Below are 15,270 nucleotides of genomic sequence, written 5' to 3' on the forward strand. Positions count from 1 at the left end.
GAATAATAATAACCCCAGCACCTTGGAACAAAACCTAATAAAGAGAGCTCCTTTACATTGCATGTTTGTGTATAAACACTCAAGTCTTCATTCTCAGACATGAAGGCAGCACTTTTGTTGGAAAGTGATCACCATGCATTTAGCCCACAACTTCTGCAAATTTGGTGCATTTAATTAAGGATTTATTTATGCTCCAATGGATTTATCGTTGTGCATGTAGTGATTTTATACGTGTAAACTGCTTAGAAGGCATTTTGGCATGTGATATATGAATTGATAAATAATAATAAACAATAAGTGAAATCAAAACAAGTAAAACATAAGAGAGACACAACATGTTGATCATAAATATCCCGCCGCAGAGTCATTCAAATTAGTTTTATTTATAACTCATTAGAAGCAAAAACACTTGATACAGATAAAGGAAATATACTCAATTATCAGGAAATCACCCATATAGAAAAGCAGTTATAGTGTGTAATGAGGGCAGACAGCTGAAAAAGCTGTGCAGTGTTGGTTTATAAAAGGCTAAAACTATATCACAGAGGAACACTTGATGGTGATGCAGTCAATCGACAAATTTCAGCTGAACCAAACACAGGGAAACAGAAGCAAAAAATAACCTCAGTGAGAAAGTTGGTAACAAATAAGGGGCTCATGTTTCAGAAGAGTATAGAAGTATCTGCAATACAGTTTATACTGGTTTTACATCCCAAATATTCTGTGACTATTTCGGCAAGGTGCTGATAACTCTCAGTTAAAAAACTATTTGTTCCATACAGAACTAAATCCTACGGTTGCTTGGGAAGAGGGAATGGGTTTTAAACTTGTCTGAACCAAATCAAACTAGATTTGACAGTCTGATCCCCAACTTGTTTGTAGAGGTGTTTTGCATTTAGTGTTTCTGATCTCATGACTGGTCCCAATTGTAGAGAAGATTATGGGGATATGGAAGTGGAGAGTACAGATTGAAAATGGACCTAGTAAAGAACTGATCTGATATTGCGGTTTTCCATTGATACAAGTCCGAATGCATGGCTGGTATACAGAAGTGTTCTTAGGACAGGCATCCCCAAACTTCGGCCCTCCAGATGTTTTGGACTACAATTTCCATCTTCCCCGACCACTAGTCCTGTTAGCTAGGGATCATGGGAGTTGTAGGCCAAAATATCTGGAGGGCCGCAGTTTGGGGGTGCCTGTCTTAGGATTTAACTGTGTTAGCATGAAATGAGGCCTCTGGTCAACCGTAAGATTATCACAAACATGAAGTTATTGCGGGCATCGCAGGCAGATAAATTGGTGCAGATGAGATCCAAAATGGTTCAGCATATGGACAGCTTGACAAAGATAGGGAAGCCCTGTGTCTTTCTGTGTGGCTACGGACAAAGTCATTCCCTTCAGTTGTAATTTATGTATAAAATAGGAGCGATAGTGACTTACCTTACAAAACTGTTGAGAATGCAACAAGATAAAGAGGATGAATAATATTGCAGTTGAAAGTTCTCTGTTCTCTAAGTGATTAAAAGTAATAACAGGCAACGGACTTCCAATCAGTAGTGTCAAGTCTTTGGCTTCGCTGAAATATGGACTATGTTGCAAGGTTGGAGCAACATAAAAAGGCAGAACACTGCTACCAATATTTCATCAGCTCTATAATTACCCAGACATAGGATTGTCCAGAACCTGAGTCTAATTTCAATCAGAAGCTACAAGCCATTTATCAGAAGGCACCCTTCATCATCACCAAGAGTCATGTGGATTTAGCAAATAATATTTGATATGAAACAACAACAACAAAAAATGTGTCAGTTTAGCTACATCAATTGCAGTAGAACTTCCTGATAAGGAAATATCAATCTTCTCTTCACAGATGTTTGTAAACGATTTTGTGAAGAGCAATTAAAGTTCAATGAAAAAATGTCATATTTATCTGAAAATTGAAAATGATGTTGTATCAAACATATATTTTCCACTCCAAGATTTGAGTCTAACTCAGAGTTAGATATCGGGCCTGAAGAGTACCTGATGCTATAGCATTGTTGAAGCCAAGCAGATGTCAACCTAATCAGCACCTGGTTAGGAAATCTGTAGGAGATATACGTAAATCTGACCTCACAAAGAAAGAGCAGGGCACAGGCATAATAAATGCAAATGCAATAGTTCTGAAAGGCTAACAAAGCAGGAGAGTTTCCTAAATACACTTGATGTAGTTAAGAGTTACATAAAAGAAACCAAAACCAAAATAAAAAAACCCTTCCAGTAGCACCTTAGAGACCAACTAAGTTTGTCATAGGTATGAGCTTTTGTGTGCATGCACACTTCTTCAGATACACCAGGAAGTGATGGCACTGAACTGCCAAAAAAAAAGAGGCCAACATTAAATTTCTGAATTTTGAAATAAATATGTATCTGGGTTCTTGCTTTGCAATCCATGTGGATTATTCTCATTCTCATTCTTTATTCCATTGCACTCCTTTTAACAGCATTATTAAATCACTCAATCTATAGGTAATTATACCTGCCAATTCAGGAGCAGGATAAAAAAATTAGCCATTTAAAAATATCCAAATAGCGTCAAAGGCTTCTTTTTATCCAGCTTTTCCATCTTCTATCAGATTCTCCCATGGGCAGATAACTTCATTTGCAGAATCCTTGCAAGCCCAGTGGCTGCCCTCTTCCTCCTCCTCCGAATCTATTGGGTGGACCTTGCTCTCCAGGGGTATTTCCATTTTTATCTGGAAGAAGCTGGGATGCAAAAGGAAAAACTCGTCACAGTGTGGGCATCTGCCAGACAGACAGTCCAACAGCAAGGTGTTTGGCCTGGACTTTTGCTATTGTGATAGCATCAAAACAGGGGATCTTCCAGCACATTTGCCTATCATTTCCCCATTACTATGGTTGCCTCAAATTGCTTCTGGGGCAACCAGAGGGTATATGATTGGAGGCAAAGCTTTGCATTCTGAGTCTAGAGGCATCCGTCTCACAGATGTGGCTGGCTGATGTTTTTGGAATTAAGATGTGGGTGAATTTATTTATTTTTATTAAAACATGTGTATCCCACCTTTCAGTTCTACAGTATAACCTCCCAAGTGGCTCCCAATCACAATAAATTATTAATAACTGGATTACTAGGCTACTCATTCCTAAGGTGTAAGTTCTTTTTAAAAAATGCAAATGCTCTCACAGTTCAGAACTTATGGCTAAACCAGAAGTGGCTTCTTCCAAGAGACACACAAGGAGGGATGTCCATCTAGGCATGGATGAATCTGTTAATTTGAGTTTCTCATTTTCCCAATCTTAAATTCAGTTCTCCACATTTTTTGCAGCCATATTTGATTAAAATTTTTTTTAAAATCCTCATGAAAATCTATTGGTATTTTAATGCAAATTTCCCCCCAATAAAAATATTTTTGTAGTTCCATAAATGATGGTCAAGGGTTGTTTTTTTTATGTATGTAACTACAAGAGCTAGGATTCTTTATGCACAGAAATGGAAAGTTGAAGAAGTTCCCACCAAAGAAGAACGGATAAGCAAGGTGATGGACTATGCTGAATCAGGAAAGAGTTAACAGCTAAAATAAGAGAACTTAACAATGACTGCTTTACTGAAGAACAGAAGTCTTTTTCAGACTATTTATAAAGAAATGTTATGATGAATTCGCGAGCAGGATTTGAACCATGAGCAACAGAAATAATTGTACTATGATTATGATACAAGAGAGGGAAGATAGGGTGCAGCAAAGGGGTGCGGGAAAACAGCAACGAAAACGGGATGGGAAGTCGATAAAACGAAAGAAAAAATTATTATGCATTGGGATTTTATGTGAGATTTGTGGAAATTTAATAAAATATATTTGGGGGGGGGATGCATGCAGATTTTACTAATACAGTATACACATTTTTGCATGCAGATTTGACTAATATACACATTTTTGCAAGCAATTTCCCCTAACATAGTAATGTATTTATCCATGTTATTTTCACTAAGAGATGCGTTTTTATGCACATGTTCACCTAATGGATGCATTTTAGTACACATTAGTTGGAGAACTTGAACCACTACAGTTCAGAGACATTTCCGTTCATGTACAAGAAGCTGGTAAAATGTGGGCTAGACAATGCTACCATTCAGTGGATTTGTAACTGGCTTACTGACCGAACCCAAAGGGTGCTCATCAATGGCTCCTCCTCATCCTGGAGAGTAGTGACTAGTGGGGTGCCACAGGGTTCTGTCTTGGGCCCAGTCTTATTCAACATCTTTATCAATGACTTGGATGATGGGCTTGAGGGCATCCTGAGCAAGTTTGCAGATGACACCAAATTGGGAGGGGTGGCTATACCCCAGAGGACAGGATCACACTTCAAAATGACCTTAACAGATTAGAGAACTGGGCCAAAGCAAACAAGATGAATTTTAACAAGGATAAATGAAAGGCACAAATACAGGATGGGAGACACCTGGCTTGAGAGCAGTACATGTGAAAAGGACCTAGGAGTCTTGGTAGACCACAGACTTGACATGAGTCAGCAGTGTGATGCAGCAGCTAAAAAAGCCAATGCAATTCTGGGCTGCATCAATAGGAGTATAGCATCTAGATCTAGGGAAGTAATAGTACCACTGTATTCTGCTCTGGTCAGACCTCACCTGGAGTACTGTGTCCAGTTCTGGGCACCACAGTTCAAGAAGGATACTGACAAGCTGGAACGTGTCCAGAAGAGGGCAACCAAAATGGTCAAAGGCCTGGAAATGATGCCTTATGAGGAACGGCTTAGGGAGCTGGGTATGTTTAGCCTGGAGAAGAGAAGGTTAAGGTTAAGCCATGTTCAAATATATAAAAGGATGTCATATGGAGGAGGGAGAAAGGTTGTTTTCTGCTGCTCCAGAGAAGCGGACACGGAGCAATGGATTCAAACTTCAAGAAAGAAGATTCCACCTAAACATTAGGAAGAACTTCCTGACAGTAATAGCTGTTTGGCAGTGGAATTTGCTACCAAGGAGTGTGGTGGAGTCTCCTTCTTTGGAGGTCTTTAAGCGGAGGCTTATCAGCCATATGTCAAGAATGCTTTGATGGTGTTTCCTGCTTGGCAGGGGGTTGGACTGGATGGCCCTTGTGGTCTCTTCCAACTCTATGATTCTACAGTGGTACCTTGGTTTACAACCATAATCCATTCCAGAGGTCCGTTTGTAAACCAAAACAGGTTGTAACCCAAGGCGCGCTTTCGCCAATGGGGTCTCCAATTTTTTATTTTTTATTTAATCCAAAAAAAGGTTGCAAACTGGGACATGCACTTCCGAGTTTGACGTGTTTGTAATCCAAAACATATGCAAACCAAGGTACCACTGTATTGCTTAGATAACTACAGCAAATTAGGTATTTTCTCATTAAGGTGCATACAAAATCAGAGTTCTCCCCAATCCTTATCTCCCCTTATAGCAGCTCTCAAAGCAAAGCACGGTGGAATAACTCAGAGGGATACTCACTTGGACACCTTTTTGGACCTCTGTTGCAGTTGTGGGTTCAGACCATCGAGTGGTTGCACTTTCCCATGAATCACTCCAGGGCACTTGGGTGAGAACGTTGCAAACATTGGAGAGTTCAAGCATCCCAGTTTGAGGAACCTGCCGAGGGATGAGGACATCTGGGGCTTGGGCAGCAGCTTGGTCTTAGAGCTCATAGGGTACTGGGAGCTGCGGCAGGGCTCCAGCTCAGAATCCATGGTGATCTCAGTGCTTTCCATGAAGGAAGGGGTGGAGTTAGAGCTGGGCCCATCCCAGTTCCTGCCCGTGACAGAGGTGCTGTCTGGGGCTACCTTAACAGAGGAGGCACTAGTGCTGTTTGGTAGAGTAATGCATCCAGGGCACTGGAGAGGACGATTGCTAGGCGCACGGCGGGAGGAAGAAAAAGCATTGGACGTGGACGGAGAGTCAGAGGTACCACTGTAAATGGCCAGATGGGGAACAGGAGCAGTGAACTGGCACAACTGCATGGAAGAAAAGGAGAACATTTACGGCACAGGAAGCAGAATGGAATTCCTAGGAAGCATGGGCATGTTGTATCCGCCAGCCGTTCTCATGCTCCCACCTCTTTACCTGAAGGCCCACAAAACCATGGAGCTGGTCCTGATTAGAATCTGTTTCCCACCTCACCTTTAACTGGTTACCACTACATAATATGACCCGCCCCATTGCTGCTAGTTGTTCTCAGAAAGGACTTGGGTAAGAATATGCCTCTAAAAAATTAATCCCTGTTACATTCTGCAACTTTCTTTAGACAAGAAGAGGTGCTTCAACATCAGACTGAATTGCATATAAATGAAGGGTGAAAGGATAATGTAATGATGAGGTGAATGGTGGGAAGAAACTCTATTACTGTTGCAGCCCTGGGTCACATTAAGTCCCCCCCCCCCCAATTTGGACCCCAATGGCTACAGAGTCTTATTTTCCCATCATATCTCCAGACAGAACTAAGTCAGCCGACCTTATTTCTTTCTTTGAAACATTAGCTAATCCAGCCAACCATCTTACTTCACCTGAAGGAAGGATGCACATAATTTGATTGATCCTCTTACTGCTGTTCCCCACCCTCCATTCTATCCAGCAGTTTATCCCCCTGAAGATTTCATATCTTCAATTAGATATGGGGTTTATTGCTTTAGTTCTGTCCCAAGTTCTAATGTTCCCTTTACATTGCAGTATCTTGTGTTATGGAACGATGGCTTCTTGATCAATATACTGGCATGCCATGATAAATGTCAAATAGCAGGAAAGAAGAGTTTGCCAATATGCCGCTCCAGATTTTGTCAGTCCAAAGCTCCTGTGATTCTCCTGTGATTCTCCGAGTTGACAGGGTTGCAAACAATTCACATGGAAATGAGTGTTAAAACTTTCACTAGATTCCACCATGATCACATAAAATGTGAAAAGGAACATCACGAAGATAGACAAAAGTGATGGTCTGAATACTGCCTTTCAAAGTTGCCTTTCAATGCAGTTATGTGCAAAGCAATGCACAAAGTAAAGATGGCACCCAATAATCGATAAAAGTTGCAACTAAACATGGAAAAAAGTTAGTGCATTAAAAGGGGTGGGGAGAAAATAATACCTATCCAATTCAAGCAAAGATGTTTAATTAAAGCTTTGACACACTGTAATAAATTCTGGTATTCTACTTAAAAAACATGGTCCTGGCAAGAAGGAATCCCAGTTTGAATTTCAACTTCCCCTTCCCATCTCTTACCAAGTCTTATTTTTATTTTTTTTCAAAAGTAGGATAACAGAAACATTTTTTTCTCTTTTCTCAGTGATCAGGTGAAGTACATTCAGAGTTGAATGGCAAAGCCAAAGCTGCTGGTGTAGATATGTTGCTGGTGGAATGAATACATGAAGACAGATGGGAGAAAATATGGGGAATATGAATTTACACATGGCCTTGATATATATATACCAATAAATGAAATGGTGCCAGTCATGTTAGTGCAAGCCGGCAGGAAGTGATGTTTGATGGCAGGTACCCAAGGTTGATGATCCAGGAATTCATCAGCGGCACTCTAATAACCTCTAGCAAAATGGCTTGATATTTTATAGGGCATTGCCCTGGATTGTTTAACTTTATAAAAATTGCACATTTCATTAATTTTGTGCCATGTACCATATGTAACGAAAGGCTTGTGGGCCGATAAAAATGTGATGGAGCCAACCCTATAATTCTGTCTAACTAAATAATTGCATGCACAGAATTCTCCTGCAAGTGCAAAGGAATTTCCCGTCCCCCTGCTTTCCCCCTAAGTCTGTTCTGGGTCCCATTCCCCCACACCCTCTAGAGCGGAGAGTTTGGTTGTGCTTGTGGGAGTTGTTCTGTGCATGCAATGATTTAAGTTGGATGCAACCTATAATTAAAAAACAATAAAGTATTCAAACATGGCTATTTGTTTAACTAGCCATTGTTTTAAATGTCCTTGCATTTTAAATAATTAACTCATAAGTGCATACTCTAATGTGGCTTAGTTCTGTGTCGTCATTTTTCTAAAGTGAAAAAAGGGAGGCTTCAAAGTTTAACTGATTATCGTGTTGATCAACAGTTCGGTCTACATGAGCCTGCCTGACCATTAACATCTTTCTCTGAGAACCTTCTATGGATGGGGAGATTGCCTTTTTGAGTCTTGCCATCTCGTCTTTGGAACTCCCTCTACCAAAAGATCAAAGAATTGCCTTCTTGGATCTCATTTTAGTATCAGGTTAAGACTTAATCTGTGCAACAAGGTTTCTAACTGAGCTCCACTTTTCAAAATGGTTTGGTTTGGTTATTTTTGTGTTTGTTGTTTTCTTGACTGCTTTGTAGCTGTCTAATTTCTTTGTTTGTTGAATTAGACATGGTGTAGAGCAGTGTAATAATGTAATAATAAATGGTTTAGTTCAGGCATCCCCAAACTGCAGCCCTCCAGATGTTTTTGGCCTACAACTCCCATGGTCCCTAGCTAGCAGGACCAGTGGTCAGGGATGATGGGAGTTGTAGGCCAAAACATCTGGAGGGCCGCAGTTTGGGGGTGCCTGCTGTAGAGAAGTGATCAAAAAATCCTAAACCAAATATAATGGAGAATACATAGGAATAGTCCATCAAGCAGAGACAGAATGGTGTGATCTTGCACAGATACTGTGCTTACGTTGCAACTGCTGCCAGCAATTGTCCTTCAGACGTGAGGTGGGGTGCCTTTTAGGCTGCCCCCCCCCTTGGGGAATGGATCCAAGTGTAACTTCACTCTTTTGACTAGAACCACTACATGCTTTGCAGTAGCACAACTGTGCTCCCAATAATTTTGCGTTGTTTCCCCACCACCACCTTTTCCTGCCATGTGGCTGTGGGATAGAGGAGCAAATAGTGGCCAGCTTGAAATCAGCTTCCCTTTATGAAAGCTGCATTCCTATGCCCACTTACGGCACTTAGAAGTACGTCTAAGGACAGGTGCATAGGATTGGGGTATGTATAGTTAGGATAAGGTTGTAAATGAGGAGCTTCTGAAGGCTATTAGGCTCTGGTATTGCTACAAACACTGCCAGTAGAAGGCAGTTTTAGAAGATGGTATCTTAAGATTAGGGACCCAGGTGGCACTGTGGTTAAACCACTGAGCCTAGGGCTTGCTGATCAGAAGGTCGGCGGTTCGAATCCCTGTGACGGGGTGAGCTCCCGTTGCTTGGTCCCAGCTCCTGCCAACCTAGCAGTTCGAAAGCACGTCAAAATGCAAGTAGATAAATAGGAACCGCTACAGCGGGAAGGTAAACGGCGTTTCCATGTGCTGCTCTGGTTTGCCAGAAGCGGCTTTGTCATGCTGGCCACATGACCTGGAAGCTATACGCCGGCTCCCTCGGCCAATAATGCGAGATGAGCGTGCAACCCCAGAGTCGGTCACGACTGGACCTAATGGTCAGGGGTCCCTTTATCTTTTATCTTAAGATTAAGACAGGCACCCCCAAACTGCGGCCCTCCAGATGCTTTGGCCTACAACTCCCATGATCCCTAGCTAACAGGACCAGTGGTCAGGGATGATGGGAATTGTAGTCCAGAACATCTGGAGGGCCGAAGTTTGGGGATGCCTGGATTAAGACATGTAGCAAGACTTAATGTTGACAAATTAAGTAGAAGCCTACCTAATTTGGCATTATCTTACACAATGGTTGTTCAAGCTCTCTTGAAGCATTAGGAATCAACGTATGCACTATTCACCAGTATTTTAGAAAAGGAAAACCAATTCAAACCAATGGGACAGAGGCAACACAGTATGAACAAATGAAAGAAACACGAAGAGAGGCAAAAGACATGACAGACAAGCACAGTGATGGTTTCGCTTTCTAGTTTTATTTGACCAGAAGAGATCAAAGAAAGGAAATGTGAGAAATCTGGGTGAGAAAGAAAAATAAAGCAGTATTCTTTAATTCCACTGGAAGCCCACCACTTCTTAATTTAACTAGACATGAAGCCCAATCCATCGTGGGCATTTAACAGAAAATGAAAAGCAATGACATCATATACATGCACTGACATATTTGCCACAAGGAAAGAAAGATGGAAGACAGCACGAGCTTAGAGGCCAACAACAGGCTTACAGCTCTGTGGTATCTTAAGCAGTTTTCAAACTTTCTACTGGTGAACATGAACTCTTTCCTACTCATTACAAAGGGTTCTAGGGTACCTTTTAGGACATACTGGGTGTCGTGCTAAATGGGCTATTTGTGCACAGAAAGAGGTCTGCTCATGCAACCAACCCTCCAGAGCAGATTTACGTGGCACAGGGGAAGGAGAGGGGAGAAGTCCCATTGGGTGAGCGGACATCATTCCATGCACACAACTTAGTTGAATCTCACCCACTATGTCCTTGGACTTACAGCTCTGTGGTATCTTAAGCAGTCATCCCATGTAAATGGAGAATAGAACCTACAATGCATCCAATACTCTTCTGTCACTATACATTGCAGGGGGGCGTCAACCATGACGGGCATGCAGTTTTAAGAAAGTTTGGCTGCCACTGCTGAAGTTACCACTGAAGAAGTCCCCAAGGAACCTCAAGGTTGGAAGCCACCCAGAGTGGCGGGGGAGACCCGGTCAGATGGGCGGGGTATAAATAAATTATTATTATTATTATTATTATTATTATTATTATTATTATTATTAGGTTGCCCGGAACACAGTTTGAAACCTTCTTGCTTCAGGCTATTCTGTTATTTCCATGTTGGCCTCAATAAACAAAGAGGCAGGACAAGGGATGGGGTTTCCTTTAACGAGCTAATCTCCATAGTCGCACTTTCAAACTTGAGTGCTTTGTGGGACTCTGCTTACGAAATAAATGCTTAAATTTACAGCAACACCCATCGACTACCTTTAGACTTCTTTGAGCTGGTAAAAGCTATCACTCCTAAACTGCTTTTAATGTTGCATTTTGGGGGGGGGGGTAAATTTTCTCTCAGCCTTTTCGAGTGGAATTTGCTGCCAAGGAGTGTGGTGGAGTCTCCTTCTTTGGAGGTCTTTAAGCAGAGGCTTGACAGCCATCTGTCAGGAATGCTTTGATGGTGTTTCCTGCTTGGCAGGGGGTTGGACTGGATGGCCCTTGTGGTCTCTTCCAACTCTATGATTCTATGATTCTATGATTCTATGACTATGATGTTCTGTCAGAGTGATTTCCAAAGTTTCGCTGGCATTTTGCAGGAAATGATGAGATGCAGTGACAAAGAGGACAGAAAAACTGCAAGCAAGCCCAGAGATGGAGCAGGTGATAAAGAGATATAAATCATACAGCTGAAATAACTTAATGGGGAAAGAGATGAGTAGAAGGGAGTCCCGATTCCATTCAGATGCCCAAAAGATTCCAGAATTTTTCGAACACTTCTTGATCCAGACTTACGAAGCACTGAACATTTAAGGGAAAAATGATATTGCCATTGTTTTTGGATTAGGGATTTATTTATTTTTTGAGGGGGTGGGAGAAGGCAAGCATTTAGGTCCTCCTGACCATGCCCACGAAGGAAACACGAGAGGCTACATTTATTTCAACACTTCCAGTCAGTACGACTCTGATGGTGTTGACCTGTGCTCTTTTCAGTCTACATGGCAAGCTGGGATAGATGCCTATGGCTGTCAACTGGCTTTCCACGCTAAGGCAGGCGCCTATGCAGAGAAAAAGCCTCTTGCCTAGAATACCATACAAGTTCTTAAAACTTTCAGCAAATGCAGAGGTAGTCAACATGGCTACCACTCGTCAGTCATGTAATCCTCCCTCCATACAAATTGCTTGCCTTGTGTTCCAGGGGGTTGGCTGTTGGAGTCAACGCAGGCCGGCTGCTTGCCAGAACAGGCCCTAAGACCACTGTAGAGTGCTGCCGCAAGAATATTAGGAAGATTCCTTCCGAGACTCACCCGTCTTCTTCCTTTACAGTATGGTAGCCCCATGCTTCCCCCATGTGCACTCCTCTAAGATATTAGGTTCCCATCTTTGGGGAATTTCACAGCAAATAAAGCCAAATGGGGCTTGGAGCTAGGTGGAGGGAAATGGATGTTCTCCATTTGTTAGCATACCCTTTAATAGAAGACGGAGTCTTTCCTGCAGAACCCCAAGGAACATAGGAAGCTGTCCAATATTGAGTCAGACTATTGATCTACCTAGCTCAGTATTTTCTACCCTGACGGACAGTGGCTTTCCAGGGGACACCTCCAGCCGTACCTAGAGACATTAGGGACTGAACATGGGGCCTTCAACATGCTCCAGCCCCTGAGCTATGGCCCTCCCTGTTAGAGCTCTGAATCCATAAAGGACTTCCCCTCTCTCTATGACCAAGTTATACCCCGGCCAACTGATACTCCTATTCCGCTCAAACGAATATGAATTTGAGCAGACAGCTGCTTCATATTGCTTCAGAAATTCACATGCACAAGACCACAATATGTACTGCTTGTTAATTTGTATGGGCCAACAGTGGCTGCTTGGTCCCGTGCTTAACACCCACAAATACTGATCAGAATACCTAATCCCCAAGCATACCCTGAAAAGGAAGGGGGGGGAAATAATCTACCCTTTGTTGATATTTAACCGTCTGAACTGTTTGCATGGCAAGGTAAGGGGTGCCTGAGCTGTGTTAAGCAACCTGGAGTATGCACCCTTATTTAGGATTCCTCAACAGCGCCCGGAAACCAGAATAAGCTCTGCCCTGTGCCTCACAGCACACTTTTGCCGTCTGTTTCCCACCATCATTTGCAGGCAGCAGGAGAAGAGGGAAGCCAGTTGCCATGGTATCTAGATTTCCGAATATTTAGAACTGGGAGGGATGTTTCAGGCAGTTTATAGAAAACATTGTTTCCTTGGCTTGTTTAAAACACACACACACACACACACACACACACACACACACACACACACACACATGATCCCTTTTGATATGGGGAAAGTCACTGTGAGGCTCACATGGCAACTTCTGCCATCTGCGTTCACCCAGTGATGGCTTCTGAAGTGACACTACTCTGGGCGCCATGGCAACAGCATGCTGTGTGGAAAGGAGGGATGGAGAGCAGAGAGAAATGTTTTGTATAATGACGAAGCACCACTGCCACCTGCAGGGAGGAGGCAGGAAATGCAGCTCTACATTCAGCCAACACCCTCGCGACTCCTCCGCTTGGCCTTTTCACCAACATCTGAGCCCTACTTAGCAGGCGGGGGCTCCTGCTTGAGCTGGCTTCTACGATCCAGCTTGCTCATAACCTGGGTGATGTCCACGTTGGCCGCTGCTTCTTTCGCCTTGGCTTCTTCCTCCAGTTGCCTCAAGATGACTGGGCTGGGGCTGGAGCGGAGTTGCCGGCGAGCAAATGGATTATTAGAGCTAAAAAGAAAACGGAGGAGAAAACGGTAAGGGGAGGGTGGTTGTGTACAGCAGTGGAAAGCGGACGTATCTGAGGGCATCTGGGGAGGCAGAAAAACACAGGAGCGTCGAGAAACCACATCAAACCCAGCTCTGCGCCGATGGATTAATCAGCGCCCGTTTACAAAACAAATTGCCCTGGGATAACATCCCATAAACTCATTTACTTTCCTACACAGACAGGATTGAATCAAACTGCTCTAGAGGGTAGACTCAAACCAATGGCTTCAAGTTACAAGAAAGGAGATTCCAACTAAACCTTTCTGACACGAAGAGCTGTTCGACAGTGAAATGGTCTCCCTCGGGAGGTTGTGGACTCTCCCTTCCTTGGAGGTTTTTAAGCAGAGGTTGGATGGCCATCTGTCACGGATGCTTTAGCTGAGATTCCTGCATTGCAGGGGGTTGGACTGGATGACCCTTGGGGGCCCCTTCCAACTCTAAGATTATATGAAACAGAGACAGCAAATGCTGGTAAGGCGAGAGGTTCTTGCCTTTCATCCCAGAGCTGGATGAGGAACATGTGGCTTTCCAGATGTTGCTGGACTCCAACTCCCATCAGCCCTAAATGTTGGCCATGCTGGCCTGGGCTGATGGGAGTTGGGGGTCCACAACAACAACTGGAGTGCCACAGGGTCCCCATCCCTGCCTCAGGGTTAGAGGTAGCCCCACCCTTTCTGTACCAAATTTGCTGCACCTACATTGACACTCCACACTTTCAATGGCAAATGTGTTTGCTGTGTGCACATCAAAGGGAGAGCAAGATTTCCTACATCAAATAACATGACGTCATTACTCCTTCGGCACCGCTGGTCTCAGACCCAGGATGGCAGACTCTGGGGGAAGATGAGCAGAGAGGCGAGAAAGAACGGGAGGAGGAGGCTGTAACAGATGGAAGCCTCCCTCTGAACTCATCTGGTTCTAATGTTGAGACAGGAGAGAGCATTGTCAAGAGTCTCAGGAGGACTCTGAGCTGTAGCCTGGGGTGGCCAAGCAGGATTCAAATAGGGAGGTGAGTCCGATGCTTTCTCCCAGGACAAGGCCATGCCTCTGGAGAAGGAAGGTCTGCCTTAAAACTTGATGGCTTGGTGTGGGAAACTTGTTGGGACAACTTCTCAGCTCCTGGGCAGCCTTGCATTTCTTGTTACCAAGTACACTGTCCCCTGGCTTCTAGATTGGGCTCATCCCCACCAACCCTTTGCCTTGGGAGATCTTCATGACTGTATTAGCTCATTTCCTGCCGCCGCTTTACTCATGCCTTAATAACGATCACTTCCTTGCTGTCCTGTTTTGGGGTGGCAACCAGGACATATATAAAGCCTTACACGGCTCAGGATCTCAACACCTTAAGGATCGCTTCTCCCTGTATGAACTGACCTGCGCTTGTCATCTGAGGCCGTTCTCTGTGACCCCCATCCCAGAGAGGTTCAAAGGGTGGCAACAAGAGAACGGGCCTTTTCTGTGGTGGCTCCCGATTGTAGACTGCTTTGCCCAGAGAGGCTTGCCTGGCGCCATCACTACATGTCTTTAGGCACCAGGCAAAAACATTTCTATTTACCCAGGCGTATGGCTATTATATAATCTATGGCCAAGTGAAAGTGTGAGGGGGTGGACTGTTATTAAGATGGCTATTTGGTTATTGGCTGTATGTTATTATCACTGATGTTCTGTAATGTGTTTTTAATATTGTACACTGTCCTGGGATCTTCTGATAAAGGGCAAAATATATAAGTTGAATAAATAACAACAACAATAAACGCACACATTTTTGAGCAGAGATCTCTGATGGGGAAGGTTCAGAGTACTATATAGAATTCCAAGTGATTTTGTAGCAGGGGCCCAAAGGGCCCCAATTAAGTTAATAATGTAATTCCCTA

At 43.4% G+C, this 15,270-nt stretch overlaps 1 protein-coding gene across 1 annotated transcript in view; it reads right to left on the bottom strand.

Annotated features, from left to right (window-relative positions):
• Positions 1-363: 363 nt before the first annotated feature.
• The window catches only part of RGS9 (regulator of G protein signaling 9), a 69,775-nt gene continuing 54,868 nt past the window's right edge, over positions 364-15,270 (bottom strand). The window contains exons 17-19 of the mRNA XM_060271975.2: positions 13,240-13,357; positions 5,483-5,982; positions 364-2,745 (exon numbers count right to left, since the gene is read on the bottom strand). Coding sequence (XP_060127958.2) covers positions 2,589-2,745; positions 5,483-5,982; positions 13,240-13,357 — 775 coding nt within the window. The 3' untranslated portion in view covers positions 364-2,588. The remainder of the gene's footprint in view (positions 2,746-5,482; positions 5,983-13,239; positions 13,358-15,270) is intronic.

The sequence above is a fragment of the Zootoca vivipara genome, chromosome 2, assembly GCF_965207765.1.
Source record: "Zootoca vivipara chromosome 2, rZooViv2.hap1.1, whole genome shotgun sequence".
NCBI classification, from domain to species: domain Eukaryota; kingdom Metazoa; phylum Chordata; class Lepidosauria; order Squamata; family Lacertidae; genus Zootoca; species Zootoca vivipara.